At 36.8% G+C, this 25,807-nt stretch overlaps 1 protein-coding gene across 1 annotated transcript in view; it reads right to left on the bottom strand.

Moving 5' to 3' along the window:
- Nucleotides 1-25,807, bottom strand: part of LOC115453163 (neurexin-1) — a 199,510-nt gene that overhangs the window by 73,952 nt on the left and 99,751 nt on the right. Inside the window, 1 exon segment of the mRNA XM_037438235.1 lies at nucleotides 6,282-6,423. Within this exon segment, the coding sequence (XP_037294132.1) occupies nucleotides 6,282-6,423 (142 nt within the window).

Here is a 25,807-nt window from a genome sequence, read left to right as displayed (position 1 = left end):
AGGCGATTTCTTTTTTATCAAAAAACTCTGTATATATTTTATTTGAAATATTTTTCGTGTTCTCCAAGACGTGGGTTACAAATACCCTCCCACGTAGTGAACTTAAATTCAATTCCGAAAATCATAGGAAAATAAATTATTCCTTTTTATACATAACTAGCTTTTGTCCGGGCTCCGTCCGTGTGAAAATGTTTTTCCGGGACATTTTCACGAGATAAAAGCCTATAGCACTAGGAGTAATGTAGCTTACTAATAATGAAAGAATTTTCAAAATCCATTCAGTAGTTCTATAGATAACCCCTACAAACAAACGCATACACTTTTCCTATTTATATTAGTAAAGATAATGAGCCGAGCTAATCGTTCGAAGGTTTATTTTTACACAAAATGTATTAACATGTGGTTACTCGACATTTTTCTTTTAAAGCACATAAACACCTATGAAATATAATTCTTTAAAAATCACGTTTCAAACCGCAAAGAGAGAATCATCATCATTATCATCATCAGCCATATAAAGTCCACTGCGGAACACAGGCCTCCCCCAAAGATTTCCAGTCGAACCTGTTGAAAGCCGCCTGTATGCAGCATGTTTCAAAGAAAGAATAGAGTTAAAAATTTAAGAATGTTGTTTGGATCATCGGAACTTATTCAACATAGGAAACTCAGGTCTGTCACTTAACGTCTGTTTTTTGCGGCAGTGTTACTACGTAGCCCCGAGCTATATAAACAAGTCATTAAAATATGTAAATACATTTACTATTGAGTCCTTTCTACAAAACCATGGTCTTGGGCCATCTTTCTTCATTGTCTAGGAAAGGTACTTCACACACGAAAAAAACTTATACTAGAGATAACTTTTTCATTCGATGTTAATATCATTTTAACCGTCGTTTTTCCATCACTTAAGAGATCCTCTCCTCTGTGAAAGTCTAAATATAAACAGCGTTCTCCAAAATAGCTAAAACTATTTCAGTAACGTAAATTGCAATAATGAGAAGCGTGTAAGCATTAGCGGTTGCGACCGACGCTGTTGCGCTAAATACTCTATTACGTGATGAAATTTACGCTATAACGAAACTACAGTTAATTTGAATAACTCATCTTCCTTTTAGAGATTTGGTATGAGTTGATGAATAGTGGCAATTTAAATAAAACGGATAGGAACTTTTAACTTGTAAAAGGTGGCTAAGGTTAGAGAAATTCGCAAGGATCTATGGCTTTAGAAATTCATTATTTAACGAGATTTTTTTATTGTAAATGGGCTCCTGATTCCCAAAACGAAGGACGCAGACACAATTCCAGAAATAATCCAAGTCTATATCTTTTCTAAGACCGACTCGAAATACTAAAGGCCAGCGTGTGGTTTAGTCAGTCTTTGACGGGCCGCGAGCATAAGCTGGTCGTATACAAACCCCATAACTCACGTGGTTTTCAAAATCAAATACTAACACATTTTTGTTACATAGCTCGAGGGAATCTAGAATCTTTAAGATTCCTGAATGGTACGTATGGCCAAGTTGATTTTTATACTACTAAAAGGTTTTCTAGGAAATATTTCTCACAATTCTTTCAGAATTTTGTTGAAGTAAAAATTAATGTACAGTGAATTTCGCTACACATCTTTTGTAAGCTCTCCAAGGTAAGCCGAATGAAGAAATAACGAGGGCGAACGAAGAAAAGCTTCGAAACAAAATTTTATGTAAGAATAATTTGCATAATAAGTTTGTATTCGCCATCAGTCTAGACTAGTCTCGTTAGTCTCGTAGCAACTTAGATTGTAGTTATAAGGTTATGAATATAATCCTATGATCTTTAAGCAAAATGAATTAGGAATTAACGACAATTGGTGGGTAACCCATACGACGACAACCTCACAATATTACATGATCTGACGGAACAACGTATATAATTTACATCTTTGCGTACTCCATCGTAGATACAAACAGACAAGTGAATACAGTTCTAACCACTTTATAAGTTGCACTTCAACAAGTCGCGCGTTTTCTACATTCACAGAATTCTATTCTAATGTAGACGCGTCTACTTGTAAAAACACCAATTTTGCAATGGCGCCCAACATGGTGCTCTAAATCCCCACTCCAAAATATAAATTCAAGTATTCTAATTATCAAGTCATTTCTTTATGTCCTGGATAATAATGCACAAACACTATTTTCATCCCGAAAGAATATGCAGAGACCTAACACTTATCCAACCATGTTTATTCTGCGACATGATAGATAATTATATTAAAATGCCGAAGCACGACGGTTTTTTATTGCCATAAAAAGCTATTTATATAATATTATTAGCTCAATGTTATTAAATTTATGAATACAACATTAAATTTTAAAACTCATAACCACACTGTTATAAAAATGCATCGCTCTTTTTATTCTTTAATAGTATTGTTTGCATATTATTGAATATTCATATGCTAATTGTTAGGTTAAAGTGATTTATTTTATAAAAACTGTTTATTAAGCTATTAGCGACATGTCATTTCATGAACGATTTACCACGTGAGCTTTTGTAACAACCTTGTGAGTTGTGCTATAGAAGCTATAGAAAAGGATACTCCCACGACCGCATCTGCATGGAGGTAAGCAGTTCTTACTTCTTTATTCAACTCACAAGTGGATATGGCGTAATCAAAAGCCTATTAATTTTAATAAGCAAATGTAGGTATTAAACCTGTGAAAGTCACCAAAATGTCGGAAGATATTCCCTACAAAAAATATTGGTTCACAGTGTTAGAAAATGTATAGAGTTTAAGTATGATGTAAATCCAACAATATTCGATTCTCTTTGACAATAATTTTAAAAATTTACATTAATTTTAAAACCAGCCAGCGCTCTATTAGTAGAGATTGCTGGCTCAAAGAATACAACTAACCTATTTCCCATAATCCTATATACGGGAAATTCTACGCTCAGCAAAATATTCCTTTATAGACAAAATATGTGAACGCATGACTTATACCTCTATTTAAACGAGATACAAACAGCACTGTTGTTCAAGTAAGTTTCTAAAATACATTTCCCAACACTCTTTACAAATAGTTTCAACCATCTTCAAGCTTTAGCTACTAAAGTTATTCGTCTAGGAATAAAGAATAAACTATCCCCAGAACAAGCAGGCCATTAACTTGAGCAAGTGCACTGGCTAATAGTGGGATAAACTAGTAGCTAACACGCGATCCGGGCACATCACGCTACGTCCTTTGTGGTGTGGTTAGAATAATGTTTATTATTTAAAGTTAAAACTTTGTACAATATTTTCTTTTAATTTTTTAGTACATTATACTGCAATTATTAATGAGAAGATCGACCGACAACACCCTTGCAAATCAAATCAAGAACAGCAATGCTCACCTAAGAAAACTGACTAGAGACGCCAAGGACGGGTGGTGGCAAGATAAGTTACGTTATCTTCAGTGGCTTTCTGATACTCACCAACTGGGTGCTTTCTATGATGAAGTTCGGAAGATAACACGCACAGCAAGTCACAGCTCAGTGCCTATTAAATCAGCAAATGGCATCCCACTTACTGAGAAGGATGAAGTCCTAAACCGATGGGCAGAACATTATAACCATTTACTCAACGTAGATCGCTCAGCAGATCTGCAGTATATAAGTTCACTTCCTGCATTGCCATTAAAAACCGAGTTTGCAGATCCACTTATGTTGGATGAGGTTAAAAGAGCTGTTGAACAACAGCGGAACAAAAAAGCAGTTGGGGTTGACCGTGTTTGCGGGGAGGTTTTAAAGTATGGAGGAGATAATTTGCATAGTTCCTTATGGAAGCTATTCGCGCGCATGTGGGATGAAGAGCGGGTTCCTAAATGCTTTAAGATTTCGCGTATATGTTCATTATATAAGAACAAGGGTGAGCGATCTGACTGCAACTCCTATAGGGGCATATCGCTTCTCTCAGTACCCGGCAAAGTATTCGCAAGAATACTGCTAAATCGTCTCACGCCTATCTCTGAGAGCATATTACCTGAAACTCAGTTCGGATTTCGGCCCGGAAGAGGGACATGTGAAGCCATCTTCTCAGTGCGTCAACTTGTAGAGAAGAGCAGAGAACAATATCGGCCAATGTACTTGTGCTTTGTGGATCTTGAAAAGGCTTTCGATAGCGTTCCTCGTGAAGCATTGTGGATCATTATGACCAAGTTGGGCTGTCCCGATAAGTTTGTGAGACTGTTACGGCTACTGCATGATGATATGGCTTGCTGCGTGACAGTTAATGATGAGCAGTCGGAGTTTTTCTCTGTCACCTGCGGTGTAAAACAGGGCTGCGTTTTGGCGCCTACCTTGTTTTCACTATACTTCGCCGTTGTGGTTCGTGAAGCCATTCAGCAGCTGTCTGAAGGAATCCGCATTCGCTTCCGTATGGATGGTGGCCTTTTTAACTTGTCCAGACTTAGATCTAGGACCAAAGTCTCTGTTGCCACTATAGCAGAAATTATGTACGCTGATGACCTGTGTTTCGTGACTGAAACGCCCATGGGCCTTCAAAGACTTATGGATAGCCTGGATAGTGCATGTACTAGGTTCGGTCTTAAAATAAGCATTAAGAAAACCGAAGTCATGGTCGTTAATGCCTCAGGTAACCCGCAACCTGGTATATGTATCGGTGGAAATAGTTTGGATTGTGTTGAAAAATTCAAATACCTTGGTAGCACTATAACATCCAAATGCGACCTAGATGCTGAAATAAACAGTAGGATAGGAGCTGCTGCTGCGGCTTACGGTAGATTACGCGCAAAAGTTTTTCGTTCGCACGATCTGAAACTTTCTACCAAAATTAATGTCTATAGGCTGATAGTGCTGCCTAATCTCCTGTACTCTTCAGAGACATGGATCCTCTATCGCAAACACATTCGCACACTTGACAGATTTCACCTTAAATGTCTCCGAGATATTATGAACATCCGGTGGTCTGACCGTGTCAGGAATACAAGTATCCTAAGACGTGCGAACATCGGGGGCATTGAGGAGTATCTAATGAAGCGGCAGCTGCGCTGGTGTGGGCATGTGTCGCGGATGTCTGAGGGGAGAGTGGCGAAGCGCATCTTCTTTTCAGAACTCCAGAAAGGAAAGCGTAAAAGCGGTGGTCAGTATTTGAGATATAAGGATGTTCTGAAAAGACATATGAAGAGATGCAATATAGAGCCCTCTGAATGGGAGGCGCTAGCAGGGCGACGTACCGAATGGAGACGCCTCATACAACTACAGGTGGACGCCTTCGAAACTGAGCGTCGTAAGGAAATTGATAAGAAGCGTGACCAGCTAAAGATCCGTCCATCGGTGTCCATTAATTATAATTACGTCGGCGGGTTATTGACGTGCCCAAATTGCGCTCGTACTTTCGTTAATAAAATTGGCTATACAAGTCACGTAAGAGCACATCGAAGGGCCGAAGCGCGACTAGAAGATGCCCAGTCTTAGCTCAAGTTAAATATACCTGTCCAGTTTCTACAGTCGCCGTGGCCGAAACCGGCTAGGAAGACATCATACTGCAATATGTTTTATATCTGATTTATTGCAAGTACCAAGTGACATGTAACTTATCATCTATTTATATTCGTTATCTTTTTAATTTTATTAATTAAAATCGAAATCTTAGATTTTCTTGTCTTTAATAAAATACTATTAAGCGGGTGACTGAAGTTTTTGCCTAATTTCTACCTCTACATAAATCCTTTTAGAATATAAGATAATTACTCAAATTCGATGAATCAAAAGTTATATAAGAATTTTCTAATTATTAAAATATTAATTATACGTAGAGCCAAAATTACAGATGCTAAGCTAAGAATACAATGGAATTTTAAATGACAATAAAATGCAAAATGGCGGGATACGTATATACGTACTTCTTACTTACAACTTCTGTGTTCACAGAAGTTGATGTGTAGACAGCTCGTTTCATAAACAGTAACAACTAGCAACATCTTCAAAATCCATAAACCCTTTACTGATCCTTTTCTTCACTTGAAAACCAACATATCTCACATTGTAAGTTTTAACCTTCTGAACATTTCCACCAGACCAGTGACGAAAGGCAAAATTTTCCAAAAGGGAACCCGACACAACATATCGGTATTAATATGCATAAATACGGTCTACAAACCGTTCTAATGATAATAAGATCCTACAGAAATTCTTCATAAAAGGAAGCCGGCAGGAATCGGATATGGACCCTACACCACCGCACCAGACCTTCTTTTTCCCTACCAACTCTACAAAATATTTGAACACCCACTAACCTCTCTCGCAGAAGGCGCCCTCGTAGTCTCCATCACGACATTCGCACACGGGCCCGTCATCTGTGCTGATGCAGACGCCGCCGTGCTGGCACGGGTCGCGCCGCTCGCAAGCATCGCCGCTGCCATTACTTACTCGAGACGTCTGAAACAAAACATGCGTCGAATTAAGAACCTTCTTTTGATAAAGTCGGTTAAGAGGAGAAGTGATGAAACTATACAAAACAATAAAAGGATTATTGTAGTTAGATTCTCGACATAGCTGGGTGATAAATTGGTTTGTATGTTATCTATTAGCAAATTAGTAAAATGATAAAATTTTAAACGAATGTTTTTGAGGGAGGAACTTTTATTTGCAGTTCAATTTAACCATTACGATTTAAGTCTTGAAAAAGAGCATACCAACTACGCATTAAGAAACAATATTTTCCCCACTAGCTTTTCATCTAATATCACAGATACAGCGCCATAATTAATTTTTGGCGGTTTTATTTCCGCGGTAATATTTGGTATTTGTCGATAACGGCATTTTAGCCAACGGACGGCAGATGTACTGATTAGTGTTACTCCTTGGCGACAAGCTTATTTTAGCCCACTACCTGAAACTATCTTCTAACCACTCGACGTACACCTAACTCACATAAACCATTTTTTAACCACTGCAGGTTTATTACTCCGACACACTCATGAATATACCAGCGCACGCGATATGAGTTTGTATCATAAAAATTACTGCCACGGTTGAAAAGAAACAAAAACCTTATTTATACTTGACAGATCAGAGTTAACGATGAGCGCCGCCGCCAATAAATGCACTAGACGACCCAAAATGGCGGCGATGATGTGTCAATTTTATTTTCGACTCTAAAAATGCGTGGAGTATAATTCTGTCGATCGTACTATCTAACAATTAACAATATTACTTAATTTCCTTATTTTAATGATTGCCTAACAGCCGTTTTCAATAAACGATCGCAATCTCAATCTTCAATGCGATTCCGAGAATTAACCAATCTAAATAACTCATTTGTGAGTATGTCGAAAAACCTTTGTCGTGATTGGTCCATTTTGAGATAGATCAAAAAACCGATTGGGATCTTTTATAGGAAATGACGGTAAAGGCTTGTTTGATGTTGGTAATCGCTAATCAAATATAAAGCGACAAAATACGAAAGTCAAGTTCCCAAATAAACGGTAAAGAAAAGAGAGCGTTCAGCATTAATTGTCTGATACTTTATGAATAATATTTACGCAAATGTTAGACGTTGATATAAAACTATTTTTCGTCGGAAAATTATAATATAAAAAACCGTGGTAGAATGCGAAATAGTTTTATTTCAATGTCTTATGATTTAATTAAAACATAACATCTACTAAAACATTGTGAAACAGGTCCTAAAAAATAAATTTAAATCTTTTATTCCTCATAAAGACATAGAGCAAAAGTTATAAAGAATAATATAAGAACTCAGCTCTTGTATGATTAATTTCGCTATTTTGAATCAAATCGAAGCGTGGGCAGGCGCGGGGGCGTGGAGAATACCATTAAGCAGAGGCGCAACTCATGTCCCATGATATGATAAAAAGCCTATCGCCACATCTGGCACAAATTCCATACTTCAGGCTGATACTGAGTACGAAAACAGCTTTGCCCGACCCGGGAATCTAACACGAGACCTCAGCACTGCAGTCGTACCGCAATACAACTACGCCACCGACAGTTACCCAATATCTTATAAAATCAGATATCAGTAGACATTATACTATATGTATTAGTTTATTTACATATCTGTGAGAAAACAAAATATTAACGACTTGTTGCAGTAATTTCTACAAAGTGTTACAGTTAGCATCGATACAGTGTTTTCACATTGCATAGCGGCAGAAATCGACAATTCCAAGTCGATTCTGCCAAAACACTAACGATCTTAGATACTTATATTAATAAGAACGAGAAGACAATTTTAAAACCAAAAAGAGAACGTTATACGTTGACAATAACTCACGTCATATCAACAAACATTTATCTCATGCATTATAGAAATACCGTTTGAGAAATGGCGGGAAAGATTCGGAGTGTAATTCGCGGCACGTTCGTCGCTTGCTGTTATTCAAGTCACTAGCGCAGCACGCTCCAATGTACGTTATATTTTATTTACATATTACAAATTGAATATAGTTTTTTGAAGCGAATGGTGTTTTAAAGGCAATATAGCAAGCTACAAAGGCAACAGCTTGGTTGTACCTCTGATATTGTGAAGTTCATCAGGCGGAACGCCAGCTCGTTTACTCACTAAGACATTAAAAATCCTTGCATGCGCCTTAGATCTAAGATTACGTCCAGTTTCACATGATGAAATCGCTGATTAACTATTACAAAGTCATGTGTTAAATTTTATTTATGCTGCAACGAGATTATAAGTTATCATATAGTTAAAATTTTAAAAGACAATAATGCGTGAAAGTGAGAGCCTTTACTTGTATTTCGGAATTATTGAAAATTTTCACTGAAATAGAGTTACTATTATGTAATATATATAACTTAATTTGCACATCGATTATAACATAGAACCTTGAAATAGTTAGCTAGTGAAATGTTGAGAGAAACTATTTTATAATTTAGAGCAGTATCGTAGCCATTTTTAGCAGTACAAATGCGGCTTGACTGAGGCACGAGTAAAAAACCAACAAAATGTAACATCAATGCAGCGTGTTATACCAACAATACATTAGTTGGAACAAGACTTCTTCACATAAAACATATAGGTTTAGTAATACAAATCGAGTTTGGAACCGAATCCCAGACCCCAGTCTTGTCCAGGTAACAAACTCATTTCCTAAATAGCAATCCTAATTGTAATGTATAAGATGTCAAATGTGGGTAATAAACTTGGAACATGACAGTTGTCAGTTATGCATTAAACGTGATACGTAACGGTCTTTTTTTTGGACTTCTGCCGTGGTTATCACCAGGGGTACCCTGCGAACGATGTACAAGCGATCCCCCGTCTTAGCAACCACGGCAGTCCCCGTGAGGAGTTGGTAGGCCCTACCGTTATCACTGGGGGTGCCGGCGGACGGTACGCTGGCGACCCACAGCTATCCGATCTCAGGGCCTGGGAGGAAGAAGGGCAGGGATAAGGTGAAGGAAAAGAAGAGGAAGGAGAAGGATCCATCTCAGGATAGTTGGAAGGGAGAGGGAGGAGCAATGTTTGCGAACCCTTATAAGCCTCAATGTGTATTTAGCAACCATGAGGATACGTAACGGTCGATATTGTTTTGTTGGGCATCATTCCCGAGTTCGCAACAGCCCTACCTCGGAAATATTACACCAATAAAAGTAATTATGAATTAATCGGGCAAATTCGCCGATCCCGCAGGTATCCCGCGAGGGCGATATTCCAGTAATCCCGCTGGCGTGTGCAGAATTAATGCACATAACTTATGTACTGTTTGGACTCCTATTATATTTAGACTAGAGGCAATGGCTAAGAATCGATATTGAAATTGGTTATTGAATAACTGTTTACAAATCATCGGCAATAGTAGTTTTTTTTTCGTGGAAGAAAATCGTGGAAACACGATAACGGAACTTTATTTACGAGAATGTTCCCGCCCTTTTCGGATCATTCGAGAGTGTTCCACGGACATCGATGAAACAGGCGTCAGAGTTAAAAAGGCGACGCACGACTGGCGCCAGGGCGTTTTGTTAGCGACGCGATCAGGAGCGATAAGCAAACTACGAGCGATATCGAAGCGAACTAGGAGCTATATCGAAGCAAACACTGTGTTTCGCCGCGTAGTGTTTGTTATTAAATGTGTTTGAGTGTTTTCGTGTGATGTTTAATTTACGTGTTGCAGTGCTTGTGTTAATATTCCTTTATAACGCTTTTAGTGCGCTAATAGAAACTTTTTGTTTACAAATAAAATCGATGGCTTGTTGTTCATCCCGCACCCTAGTACGTAACAATACTATTCCTACATTACTTATAAAACGAGACCTAAATTACCACGAAAATTTACATAAACAAAAATCACTGAAATAGGTTAATTAAAACAGTCCTTTTGAAATACAAAAACAATGTACTAAGGTTCGAACGGTGCGAATTTCTCCCTGTATAATGAGGATCGTCCCACGACGCGCCCACGCTTCTGCCCACGCATTCCTGAAAGAGCGTGGGCGAATGACAGGTAACTGAGATGCAGCTTTGTTGGAAATTAATGGAGGTGTGATTGTTCCCTCCATAGATGTGTGATATTTTTTTCGCGGCAAGTAACACTTTATCCCTACTATCATTTGTGGTGGAACGGTTGTGTTGGTTTCACCGCTCTTACGGCCTAATGTCGACACTCGGGAGTATAGCATCATCTGAGCGAGCATTGGACTGAGTCTCTAACCCTTGTCTATCCTACACCGGCATACCAACCAAAACCAACGGTGGCCTTCTTCGCATACGGGACGGCTCCGGGGTATCTTGTTACACTAAGATAGCTGCACGGAACCGTTCCCAGATGTGTAGTATACACATATAAATTAAGCCAATCATGCATTTATATTGTTCCATTGCTGGGCACGGATTCCTATTGAGAGTGATTAGATCTTCGTCAAACATGCCGGCTTGATGCGTTTGCCAGACTTAACATAACTTCGAAATTCTTATGGAAAATTCTTAGGTATATAGGTTTATAATGTTTTCCTTCGCCATTAAAGCTAATTAACAGCGTTATTTAAAGGATTGAAAAACACAATATAAAATAAAAAAATATTAATGAATTGCTGGAACAACCACAGTTTTATAATTTTATTAATAACAATAGTTTCATTTAAACGTTGTAATTGTTTAAACTTATCTGATATATTTCAATTAATAGATTCAAATCATCCGCATGATTCATTTTGATTAATTAGGTGGTACAAATTGATAACGGACAATTCCCATTTAATTTTACTATACGATACTAAAGTAACATTAATTGTTACCTCTAATTACTATGCGGTTACAATTATGAAACGAAACCCGACATAAAATGAATAAAAAGGATTCGGCCATTGATTCTATATATTTTTTTCTAATACCTAGTTTAAACTAGCAAGTGCTTGAAGCAATTTTTTACGCAAGAAGTTCTAGATACGATTATACAATGGTAGTGTTTCAATAGCTTTATGCACATAAGAATTGTCACATCTTGCATGCACGTCTGACTTTTCTAAAATTATGTGATGTTTTGTGAATTATCACTTGCTTTAACGGTGAATGAAAACATCGGGAAAAAACCTATAAGAATTATGAGGGAGTGTGACGTCTACCAATCCACACTAGGCCAGAGTGGTGAACTAAGGTCTAATCCCTCTCAGTAGTAGAGGAGGAGGCAGCATTAGGACAGTGTATGGTCGTTTTTAAAATATCTACTTCTACTAGTTTACTTACCAATCTAAACCTCGTCAGAGTTTGCTAATTTCCGAACATGCGGCTACAAACTAAATAAAACCATAAACTGACTACAAAGGACATATATTATTCCATTCAAAAATATAAATATACCGCATACACCCAAACGTCCAATCCTCCACCTCGAGCGACACGTTTTCCAACTGAATCGGCTTAATTTCCTGCATTTCAAAAACGTCACACGTTTTAATTAATTAAAAAATGGCTGCGAAAGTATTTCATTATCTCCCTTAAGTAGACCTCTCGTAATATCCCGCTAACGATCGACATAACGGCCTGAGGCGTCGTGTTTCTCGGTTACCTGATAAACGTGACGCTTTCTTGACGTTTATGGACGCTTCAACATTTCCTGTTTGAAGGCCTTATGTAGGTGGTGAGATATAGAAATCCAAATACGTATTTTTTTTATTTTGTATACGAAGGCGGCAAAGGTACCTCACTGCACCTGATGGTAAGTGGAGTGGAATCCAATAGTATGTCGACTGACGATAGATGATTACCCGTCGCCAGTCGACACAATTATGCCGGCCTGTTGGAACCGAATATACGAATGCTGATCCCTTTGGTACGTTTTAAAACCTTGTGTACGGTGGCGGCTATCCGGACGGATATAAAATATATCCTACCACCAGAAACAACATATTTATTCACATATTTCTCTCTATGTAAAACTGCTCTAACATCATTACCTAATTCCCAACAAATAAATGCTTTAAAAAACACAGTCACTCTTCAACATGCTCCCAATAGCCTTTCCAATTTGTCTTCTTTATAAGAGCTTAAAATATCCATTTTAATAAGTAACATGCTATTATAAGTATTCGCCGAGACAAAAATTAATAAAGAATTAATTATTCACTTCTTGAGAGCGATATCGTAATTAGGTCATACCTTATTAAAATTTAATATTAAATTCATTCGATACGAATTTATTGGCGGTACTCGAATTATTGTTATTGAAAATTGTACGTTTGTAAAATTTATTTTAATATCAATAGCAGCCTCGATATGACTGCCTCGGTGGCGTAGTTGTACTGCATGCGCGGTACGGCAGCGCTCTGACGTCCTGGGTTCGAATCCCGGGTCGGGCAAAGTGAAATTTGGGTTTTTCTGTTCAATATTAGCCCGGAGTCTGGAATTTGTGCCCGATATGGCGATAGGCTCGCCCCCTATCACATCCTGGGACGGAACACACTCGGCGAAAAGTGGGTGCCTTGGTTGCACCTCTGCATACCCCTTCGGGGATAAATGCGTGATGATGTGTGTGTGTGTGCCTCGATATCATATGAAAATAGTTTTACATTACCATTGGAGTTAAAGGCCCGTACGGTATTGTTTTCGTCCCCTAATATAGCGGTAGTTTCGCCCCCTATCAAAAATACCTTAATACATATATTATGGGATATTAACCATCTGCCTACACCGTCGAAACAAAGATAAAATATACGTAAAAAATATTCGCGGAACTATATTATATGCGTCAAGGACACATTTAGAGTGCGGATGTGGTTAATTAGGGGCTCAAGTGTATAAAAGCGTTCATCATAAGGGATCTGAGGGAATGTATTTGTAACGCAATTGTGACAAGGTCATGGCGACGCGACCCCTAACTAAAGTGAGGTGTGAATTTATATTTTTTACTAGCTTCCGCTCGCAGCTTCGCCCGCGTGGATTTCGGACTTCAAATTCGTTTTACGAAGCTACTCGCTAGGTGATTCGCTAGCCTCTAGGTGCCAAGCAAGCCGCTTGCCCGTGCGTTCGCGACCTTATATATATACAAAAATAATCCTTATAGCATGATTCAGTATTCACGCATGATGGCTTATTATTAGCGTATTTCATGTATAACTTTGGTGTTTCTATACCGATTTCTATGATTCTTTTTTATGGAATATTTAATAATGTTAACTTTTTTAATTAGGGATGACTAAGAGTGTTATAAACGTAAGAGTAGACAAATATAATGAGAAAGCTTCGAACTGCTAAGTTATCGGGAGTCACACGTGTTATTGTGAGTCAACCATAAAAGATAGTGTTGTAAATATGGTATATGTTCTTAGTAATTAAATAAAGTTAGTAAAAAGATGTTATTGACATGAGTGTTTATTTCGGACTAAAGAGAAGTAACTATGGCAAACAAAATACAATTAGTTCTAAAAATAGAACATATAAAAAAATAATAAGTCACGACGAAGGTTACAATCTCCAACAGCCGCCCTTAATCGCAGTTGTGACAGAAACAAAACAAATAAAATAATTAAGTTTCTAAACCTAAGTTAACTACACATCGTTTGTGTGCTAGAGGTCCGAGGGCCTTCGTTAGTACATCAGCAGGCATATCGTTACTTTTTATATATTCTAACTTAACAATATTATTAGATACCTTTTCCCTAATAAAGTGAAACCTAGTATCTATATGCTTCGTCCTGCTGTGGTGTACAGGATTTCGAACAAGATTAATGGCACTTTGGCTGTCAGAAGCTAAGTTAACTGAACAAAGTATACCTGTTATCTCGTATATAAACCGACGTAAGTAACACGCTTCCTTCGTGGCAGACGCTAATGCCATATATTCTGACTCGGCCGAACTTAACGCAACAGTAGGTTGCTTCTTGGATTCCCATGATACTGGACCTCCACTTAACTTGTAAACATAACCGGTGTATGACCTTCTGTCGATTGGACAGTTTGCCCAGTCTGCGTCACAAAAACCCTTTAAAGGTTCTCTATTCTTCCTGTAAACCAATGAATAGTTTAGGGTACCTTTTAGGTATTGCAGAATCCTTTTAGCAGCATTCCAGTGTTCTTTAGTAAAACACGTATTAAATTGACTTAAATAGCTCGTGGCGTAAGCTATGTCTGGTCGTGTGTTTACCGCTAGATACATGAGGCATCCTATTAAGTTTTGATAAGGATAAGACTCACCGACTTGACCATCCATTCTTTTTCCATATTCTTTTTAATTAATGGAGTATCCACGGCCTTACAATCCTTCATATTAAATTTTTCTAATATAGAAAGAATATAATTTCGCTGGTTCAACCTTATACTCTCGGAATCACTTTCAACTTGTAGTCCCAAATAACATTTCAATATTCCGAGATCTTTTAATGAAAAATATTTCGACAAATCATTCTTGACAGTGTCAAATGTCAAATCAGAATTAAAGAAGACTATTATGTCATCAACAAAGATTCCTAATATTACGAGTTCTTTACCAAAAGTTTAGTATACACACAAGGTTCGGAAGGAGTTCCTATGAAACCTATTTTAGAAAGCGTTTCATTTAACTTTTATTCCAAGCTCGCGGTGCCTGTTTAAGACCGTAAAGAGATTTCTTCAATAAACAAACTTTGTTTTCTTTACCCTTTTCAATAAAACCAAGAGGTTGCTCCATGAAAACTTCTTCTTCTAAATCTCCGTTAAGGAAAGCTGTATCGACATCTAAGTGCTTCATTCTCAACTTCATATCTGCAGCTATCGCAAACAACGTGCGGAGGGAAGAATGACGAATCACTGGTGCGAACGTCTCCTTGTAGTCTACACTTTCAACTTGATGAAAACCTTTGACGACGAGTCTCGCTTTATACTTGGTAATATTACCATAAGCATCCCTTTTAATTTTGTAAATCCATTTACATGGTATAACCTTTTTGTTAGGTCTATCTACTAAATTCCATGTATGCAGTTTCCTTAAGGAACTATACTCATCAACCATAGCATGTTGCCACTTATGAGCATCATCGGCATGAGTAGCTTCGTAATATGTCGTAGGTTCATTAGAATCTACCATTGACGTATTGTAAGCTTTATAAAAATTTGTTGCTTTTCTATCTCTGGAAGGGTATCTGCGCTCAGGGTGCGATCCCTGTTCCAAATTCGCTGTCACTTCTTCCACACTAGGCATCCTTAAGTCACTAAGAGACTCTCGCTCTTCCAGAGTCACTGACTCTTTTGCACTTTCTAGATTTACTGGTAAAGTTGCTTCAGCCGCCGGGCTGATACTCTCATCACAGTCATAGAATTGACAGTCATGATCAAACTCAGAATCAATCTCTTTTTGCTCATCAAATAACAATATAGATTCTGACTGTGCGACAGATTGCTTCTGCTTTAGCGCTGTAAAGCAATTTTCAAAAAAGGTTGCATCTCTGGATATAATAACTTTTCGTGGGTTAGCAGGATCCCTAAAAATATAAGTGCCTGGATTTTCAGAATAACCGACGAAAATTGCTTCCTGTGCCTTGACATCTAATTTTTTCCTGTGACACGAAGGTATATGGACTAGAGCTCTACAACCAAACACTTTTAGATGGCTAAGATCACCTTTTCGTCCATACCATTTGTCATAAGGAATTTGTCCACCTAAGGCTCGATGAGGAGACCTATTCTTAAGGTAAATGGCAACTTGGAATGCATCTTCCCAGAATGCTTTCGGTAATGAACTTTCAGCTAGCAACGTTCTTGCCTTTTCTGTAACCGAACGATGGGTGCGTTCCGCTACTCCAACTTGCTGAGGACTATAAGGCGTCGTTGTTTGATGTTCAATACCTTTTGAAGCAAGATAATCAACAAACTCTTTATTCACGAACTCCTTACCTCCATCAGTCCTAATTGCTTTAATTGTTTTATCTAACTGATTTTCAACAAAACATTGAAACACACAAAATATATCTTTGACTTCTGTTTTAGAAGAAATAAAATAAGCAAACACTTTTCGCGTATAATCGTCTACTATTGTCAACATATATCTATTTCCTTGAAAAGAAGTTGTAGACACCGGTCCCATCAAATCCATATGGATCAGTTCCAAAGGGAAGTAGCCCTATTAAACGCTAACCTTTTGAAAGGTTTTCTTGCTTGTTTACCTTCCACGCAAGCGATACAACTAGTTTTATCTACTCCTGTATACTTTATACCTACCTTGTGATTTTTCAGTTGGTTCATGCCTATACGACACAAATGTCCTAACCTCTTATGCCAAATTTGATAACTATCCTGACAGCCAGAGTGCACATCTTGTGTCAAAAATTATCCGCCACATTCTCGGAAACATTTACAGTACCATCTAAAACGTACAGTCCACCACAGGGCGAGGCATGAGCAACAGATTCACCTGTAAAATTAAAAGTATCAGATTTATAAAAGTTACATCCATTTTTATCAAAAACACAAATAAAACCCTTTTCAACAGTTTTATATACAGATAACAAACTAGCTTTCAAATCTGGTATATAAGCAACATCACTAATATTGTTGACCACGTTCTCGGGCGTGTTTATTGAAATATTTCCAATTCCGCAGCACTTAATCTGTTCTCCATTTGCGACAGTAACAGTACCTTGATTCTGTATCGAGATATTCTGAAACCAGTCCCGTCTAGAAGTCATGTGTCTAGTACAACCTGAATCTACATAAATTATGTCCTTTCTTGGGTTTCCAGAAGTATTAAGACTTGTAAATATCGTATCATTGGTATTTACCGCATTGCCTTTCTCCTTCTTGTTTCTCTGTGGACAGTCTGGTCTCTTATGTCCAGGTGTCTTGCACTCATAACAAACTATATTCTTCTTCATTGACTTAGGCTTCTTCTTCGCATGAAAAACAGAGTCTAATGACGTAGCCACATCTTTGGACATTTCATTAAGCAGTTTTGTTTTCACCAACTCTGTAGTCACGTCTACATTGCAATTTTCTAAAGCCATAATGAGAGGTTCATACCTTGGAGTTAGACCTCCCAAAAGTATTGCAGCAATAGACTTGTCCTCTATGACTACATCAATATCCGCAAGATCCTGTGCGGTTGACATAACTGCGTTAATATATAGTTCAATATTTTTGAACTCTGATAGACTCAACCTGTACAGTCTACGCTCCAAAAATAATCTTCGTCCTATTCCCTTATCTTCAAAGGCTTTTTGCAAACAAGTCCATGCCTCAGATGCAGTTTTCGCACATCTTATATGGGTTATCGCTGCACCTTCTACTGATAAGCATATCTTTGCTAATGCCTTTGCGTCTTTGCGTACCTTTGTAGAGGCAGGGGTTGTGTCTCCATCTCGGTATCCACTAATTGTTTCCCATAAATCCTCATGGATAAGGTAATTTCGCATCTTGAACTTCCAAGTCGGATATCCATCTTTTATCCTCAAACAAGGAAATGGAAAAGATGTGATCGACGCAGGGAATTTTTCATACTCGAAACATCTCCAGATTCATGTGACATTTTCAGACTATTACTATTTCCTAGTCACACAAAAATATATTCAACTTTATTTTACTAAATAACATGAAAAACTAAGAACTAAGCGTTCGTGCTGATAACGTGTTGTAAATATGGTATATGTTCTTAGTAATTAAATAAAGTTAGTAAAAAGATGTTATTGACATGAGTGTTTATTTCGGACTAAAGAGAAGTAACTATGGCAAACAAAATACAATTAGTTCTAAAAATAGAACATATAAAAAATAATAAGTCACGACGAAGGTTACAATCTCCAACAGATAGACATACGCTGTCGTGGGATATTTTTTACATAATTTTAAGGAGAACATTTCCGTCATACATGATTTCTGTGTAGCTTTAACCATTAAGGTTGCACACGCGACGGAAGCTTAAAAATGGAGTAACTTCTCCCGTTTTCCCAACATTTCCCTTCACTGCTCTGCTCCTATTCATTGTAGCGTGATGAAAAGTATACTATAACCAGCACAGGAGTATGACAAATAATTGTACCAAGTTTCGTTAAAATCCGTCGAGTAGTTTTGTTTCTATAACGGTTATACAGACAGACAGACAGACAAAAATTTTACTAATTGCATTTTTGGCATCAGTATCGATCCCTAATCACCCCCTGATAGTTATTTTGGAAATATATTTCATGTACAGAATTGACCTCTCTACAGATTTATTATAAGTATATAGATAGAAGATATAGATTTTCATGTAGTAAAAAATCATAAACCCGGGAAGAGTTTGACCTGTTGTCAAATTACTGAGAGAATATATCGACTATTGATGTAAAGTGGCAGATTAGTAAAGAAACATTGATTTCACATAGTCAGATAAAAGTGTTTGACTAATAAAACAATAGTTCTCTAAGTTAAATACTCTAATAAATCAAATAATTAATACAACCCATTATAAAATACGGAGAATAAGATTTAAGGGGTAAAAAAATATTTTTTTTTTGTAAATATCACATACAAAACTACTAAGATTTAATTTATTAAAAGAAAAAATTTGATTTTATGTTTTTTTTAAAACAAAACTCGAAAAAATTTCAGTTTTCGTCCCTTAAGCCTTATTCGCCTCATATTACAGTATTATTAAAAACACGTTTGCCGCAGAGATTGAGTGGTCCCATAGGTTAATTACTCAACGTTTTATTACAACACAACCGGAAGCGGGTGTCGTGCGGCACGCGTCACGCCGCGCGTGCTCGACGTAGCGTGACACGTGACGTCACAACATGGCCGATCGCTGACATAATAATAATTTGAAATGACGTTTTACAAACAAACATGGGATCACGCTTTTGTACCTAAAGGGTAGGCACATACGCCATTTGTGCACTCACAATATATTGTGCTAACGTAACAAGTTTGTATTAGGGGCTGAAACTAAATAAATTAAGAAATATTTTTTTAAAACATCCAAATAAATCTTTATTATATAAATATTCATATTCCAGGCAACATTTTTTTAAATATTTTTTTAGTTTATTCCTTTTAATCTTAAAAAAAGTACATAGTTAGTAAAATAGTCAAATATTTGATATCTGAGTATCAAACCCACAACCCCATGGATCTCAGCCCAAATAACCACCACTGGAACAAACTCAACCATAATAAAACCTTTTGCTCTTCAACCCTCGCTTTCCAAGATTCATGAGCCGTTTAAACCCTACGATTACGTCACAACTCACAAGCTTGGTCTACCGGTGGTTCGGCCTCAGTAACTTGTCAAGTGACGTCAGTGTCACCTGTCGGAAAGGCCGCGTCGATCTGTTGACCTTAGCGGGACAGTTGTGTCTATTTCGAGAACGTTGCATGAAATATCTTTGAAGAGCGTAGATAGAATAGCTTGTATGTGAACTAAATTTTGATACTCAAACGAGTAAATTACAATGCAGTGATACAAAAATAATATGTATTTTTAGTAACATCACGGTCTAGGCGTTATATCTTACGAAAAGGCGTGTGTACATACTCGCGTCTTTTATCCACGGAGGGGTAGGCAGAGCGCAACTGGTGCACCTACTTCCCGCCGTGTGTATTCCGTCTCATAATGTGATAGAGGGTGAGCCTATCGCCATGTCGAACACACATTCTAAATTCTGGAGAGATACTGAATAGACAATCCAATGTCGCTTTGATCGACCTGGGAATCGAACCCGAGACCTTAGCACTGCAATATAAATACGCCATCGAGGCGGTCTCATATGTCTAAGTTTTTAAATATGTCCTACTAATGTTTGTATTTCTACCGAGTTATTCAAGAATCGTCGAGTGATGTAGCCGCTTTCATTGATAAAAATATTTTCTAACACGCATTACTATAAAGGCGATATTACAACAAACCATAAAAAGAATCCTCAGACATATATTATTCCTTATTTCCACACACGTAAGAACGCTGAGCGACGCTTGACAGCGCTTTCGTCGCTCTAATAAATCATGGACCCTGAAGCCTGTCACTCGAATTTGTACTCTTTTTGTACTTTCTACGCGTAAAGTGCACGAAATATTTATTTTTGAAACACTTTTTTATCAGTTTAAAATCGTACATGTAATCGACAGCTTTCGTGGCTCATTGTAATAAGTAGACTGCTAAATACGCAGTCCTAGCTTCGATTCCTGTGTAAACATTAATATTGGGGGCATTCCACGTGAAGCGGGCACGAAAAAAAACTCGATGTCTCAGATTTTCGTAATATTTCATTATGTTATACCTGTATATGTCCTCGATCCAGATACAAAATATTATTAAAGTATAAAGCCTGGTAAGCGAGTTAAAGGACTTTGAAGTTTTAACTGGCCGGCTGGTATACGCCACTTCGAATCCAATTATCAAGTTTTTAAATGTTACAATAAAATAAATAAAGCAATGAAATAAATACTTCATTTAATGAGCTTTTTATTGTATTTTGGAAATTGAAAAATGTTTTTTCTTTGAAAAAATGTGTTTGAAAGTTTCAAACTTGAATTTCACAAAGTTGGCATATTTATATATATTTTTTTCTAAAAATAGCTACTATTGTATAGATAACCCCTGCGAAGTTTCATAATGGGCTGAGAAGTAGTTTAGGAGCTAGACCGATTACAGTGCCGAAGCGCGGCGGTCGCCAAAAGAGCGAAGTAGTAAAACTTTCAATTAAACTAAATACTTTCGATTAGAGTATTTTATCATGTTTTGCATCGCTCTAACGATTCAATTACATCTGATTATAATATAAAAATATATTTATATTACTGACGGTGCACAACAACATTTTAAAAGATTTAATTGTATTAACTTGTTATATTTCAAACAGGATTGTGGTAAAGATGCAGAATTTCATTTTCGTGCCACTTCACATGGCAGAAGGGCAATTTGACGGTCTCGGTGGTAACCTAAAACGCCTGGAGACACAGGCTAGTTTACATAACGCATTAAACAAAGCCATCACGATACCCGACCGCTTATACATGTAGGCTAGAACATCAATGCCACAAACTCATATTATTATTACTACTACTATTTATTATTATTATTCATATATATTTTAATGTTTCAAACTTGTATTTCACAAAGTTGGCATATTTATATAATAACTTTTTTCTACTAAAATAGCCAATATTGTATATATATATTATCCTTGCCAAGTTTCAAATGTTGTTGTGCACCGTCAGTAATATAAATATATTTTTTTATATTATAATCAGATGTAATTGAATCGTTAGAGCGATGCAAAACATGATAAAATACTCTAATCGAAAGTATTTCGTTTAATTGAAAGTTTTACTACTTCGCTCTTTCTGGCGACCGCCGCGCTTCGGCACTGTAATCGGTCTAGCTCCTAAACTACTTTTCAGCCCATTATAAAACTTCGCAGGGATTATCCTATGCAATGGTAGCTATTTTTAGAAAAAATATAAATATGCCAACTTTGTGAAATTCAAGTTTGAAACTTTCAAACACATTTTTTCAAAGAAAAAAACATTTTTCAATTTCAAAAATACAATAAAAAGCTCATTAAATGAAGTATTTATTTCATTGCTTTATTTATTTTATTGTAACATTTAAAAACTTGATAATTGGATTCGAAGTGGCGTATACCAGCCGGCCAGTCAAAACTTCAAAGTCCTTTAACTCGCTTACCAGGCTTTATACTTTAATAATATTTTGTATCTGGATCGAGGACATATACAGGTATAACATAATGAAATATTACGAAAATCTGAGACATCGAGTTTTTTTTCGTGCCCGCTTCACGTGGAATGCCCCATTGGTATTACTTGTACTGCGTTTACCCACTATCACAGTTGATATCTCTTTGTTTTGCATAATGATTTCTTATGTTTACGCGAATGTTAGACATTGAAATTAAACTACTTTTCGGATTCTATTGCATATATAAAAAACCACGATAGAATCCGAAAAGTAGTTTAATCTCAATCTCTTTGGTTTTCTTTGAGCGGCCCCCGCTACTTAAAATATGTGGAGTTAGCGCAACACTTTCCCACATATTCCAGAAACAATTTAGTATAATAGTTTTTCAAGGTTCAAATTCGTTAAAGGCATTCAATTCCGAATCATATCCGACGTATCGAATCTTTAGTAATATTTATAAAAGGCCAGATGTTGCTCGCGACTTCAAAAAAGCCGGTACCTGGCCGGCGTATCTATTGTTAAAAATTAGAGGTAAAAAAAACATTATATACCATGGAAGCAAATTATTGGTATAAAAGGGTAATCCAGATCAAATAATGTGCCAAATTTCATCCAAACCCATTCAGCTGTTTCTGAGTTTAATGCAAACAAACATTCAAACAACCTAACATTTTGTCGATCATCGATAACTTGCGAAGATAGTTCAATAAAAAACACAGCATTGAAACACTCCATATAGCACTTTTCGCGTGTCAACCAAGTTAACGGTTAACACGTCAAAATGCGGAATTAATCCAGCCGATTAAACGTGGCGTCTACTCCACACGCTCGTGTCAAGTGACGTCACAACATGGCCGCCGCAATTACGGCAGAGGGCGCTCTGTACGCATTGTGAATTGCAGGTGTATGTCACTTAAATCGACATCGAGTTTGCAATGATTATCCTCATTACGATTATTGGTTATCGTTAATGAATTGTACAATTTAACACTTGTATGGACTTTAGCCTAGTCGGATGTGAAACAACTGAGACGAATGTCCTCAGGTGAAAAACCCAAGGACACGCACCTCTGTCTTTTCTAAAGTTATGTTTGTATCCTTTGTGAATTATCGCTTGTTTTGACGGCGAAAGAAAACATCGTGATGAAGCCTGCATACCTGAGAAGTTCTCTATAGGAATTTTGAGGTTATGTGAAGTATACCAATCCGCACTTGACCAGCGTGGTGGACTAAGGCCTAATCCTCCTTCTCAGAATAGTAGAGGCCGGTGTCCAGTAGGACAGTATTTAATACAGAGCTGTTATTATTAAAAATATATTATTATGAGTTTTATTAATAATAATTGTTCTAAAAGCAATAAAAACCTTCCTTTCTCTGATGTTTAAATATCGCAAAATAAACCACTGCGTAATTTTAATATCTATAACTCACATGTAACTTCAACGTTTTATATTATGTATTATATAGCTCGATTTCGTTTAAAATAATAGCGAAACCCGCACAGAAAACTCTTCAGCTGGTGTACGCCAATACAATCGATTTTATTTAAATATTGAAGGTATACCGATAAAATAAACAAAGTACTTTTAAAAGAAACCACCTGAAATCAGAAATCATACAAAATTTCAATACGAATGCAGTCCATACCCCGCTTTACCGACAACTTCATTACAACAAAAACAAACAGTTTCTAATTAAATAGCATCCATACAACGTTTCAATATTTGCTCGATACACGTGACCAGTGACGTCGCAACATGGCCGCCAAAATCACCGCGTCCGTTAAATCTGTACGTATTTGAAATGTGCAAACTGTGTGTGTGCGTGTTAATTTAATTTAAGTATTAAATTATTTTGAGTTCGTTAATGTAGTTATTTGATTTATGCTTTAAATCAAATAGTGCTAATTAACATGACCATTACAAAGCTTTAAGTCTAGATTGGGCGTGTTTCGGTCTAGTGTAGGCATAATTGGATTGTTTAAAAGTGTAATGCCATTAATTCTAATCAATTACGTGTATCTATTGTTTTTCAATATAATGAATGCTATCCAATGAATCAAAATAACACCTGAAATTAACTGGTCAAATTCAAGTATTACTTTGATGGGTATATGTATGTATACCATAGTATACATCATATAAATGTGTTTGTAACGCGTATACTCATTTTGTATGTGAAGGGTCAAGGCATCGAGCGTCAATTTCCAGTATTTTACGAATCTTACATGCCCAGATTCAGACGACCACAAAATTATACGCCCTATCGATGCTCACTCAGAAAACCCTTTGGAGTGTGAGTGTGAGATATTTCTCAAAATTACAGATACGTTATAATATCGATTTATATGTACTACGTACTAGATCTGGCGTTCCGAACACTGGCTGTGTTCAACTGAAGTGTACTTCAATCCGATGCAATTTTACTTATACTCTATTTAAAACGCTTTGGCATTACATGTTTAAAGTTTCGTTAGACGATGACTGATGTTTTAGCGCTGCAGCGAACTTTAGTTTTAACTGCAGATTTTCAACAAATAGTTTATATGGACGTTCGTAGACACGAACAACTGACGTATATTCTATAGACATAGAATATACGTCAAAAGCCTTATAAGAAATACTTGACGGAAACGGAGCGATTTTGAGAATAATATAAATTTAACGAAATTCTAAAATCCAAGAATATATTAGAGACATCAAGACAACATATTAGCTTCGTCAACAACCACACATAACCATAATATAATATCCAAACTACAGAGAAATTAAAACAGTCCCAAAGACCCTAACGTAGCCAAAACGAAACCCGACCCACGCAATTACAACGCAGTTAAAGTTTGAGGAGCATTTTTAAACGAGTGTTGAGGTGTCGCGGTTCCCGCGGAGCCGTCCCTCTCCCGTGCCGCAAACAGTATTAAAACGACTTAATTTACTAAAGTAAAGCGTACAATTGAATTTTGTACGGACTCGTTTACTTGTGTAACTGTTTGTTACAAGTTTTCTGTTCTTCGATTTGTTACTTTGTTGTTGATTTGCTTTTTGATTTTCAATCAATCGTTACGTAACAATGTCGCCAAGCAGTTGTGCGGTTGTAATGCTGTTCCGATTGCAAGAACGTTGTAATTAGTAGAATTACTGGGCATTATGAGACGAAAAAAATGTATCACAGTGTCAAGGCCAATATAATACGTTGCTGTGCTTTGTAACCTCACGCCTATTCGATTGTTACATATACTATACAAAGTTTCTCGCCGTGTCAATCTATCTGAACGCGATATACTCAAAAACTAAAGAGCGGATTTTGATGGAATTAGGTACGGAGATAGATTGAGACTCTGGGAAGTTAAAAGAGTAATTTTTAGAGAGAATTATTTGTTTAAAAATATACTTCGTGTCTAACAAAGTCAATTTAGATAAACTTCTAGAAATGTAACGGTTACTTACTATATACTTCTAGGAATAAGAGTCCTATTACATCCTTTTACCTGATGAGTTAACCATTTGTTAATCCTGAACATGATCTATGTGCCAAATTTTGTCCAACTTCATTGGAAGCATCTATTCCAATTGTCTTTATTTCGATCTGTGTACTAATTATAATAGTAGTAAAGTCACCCTACCTACTAAGGCATATATAAAACAAAGGTATTTTCATGGTATAAAGCTATCAATTTTGGTTGAATTAAATCAAGACTTACGTAA

This window comes from Manduca sexta, chromosome 13 (genome assembly GCF_014839805.1).
Source record: "Manduca sexta isolate Smith_Timp_Sample1 chromosome 13, JHU_Msex_v1.0, whole genome shotgun sequence".
Classification (NCBI taxonomy): domain Eukaryota; kingdom Metazoa; phylum Arthropoda; class Insecta; order Lepidoptera; family Sphingidae; genus Manduca; species Manduca sexta.
This window is presented reverse-complemented; position numbering and strand designations above follow the sequence as displayed.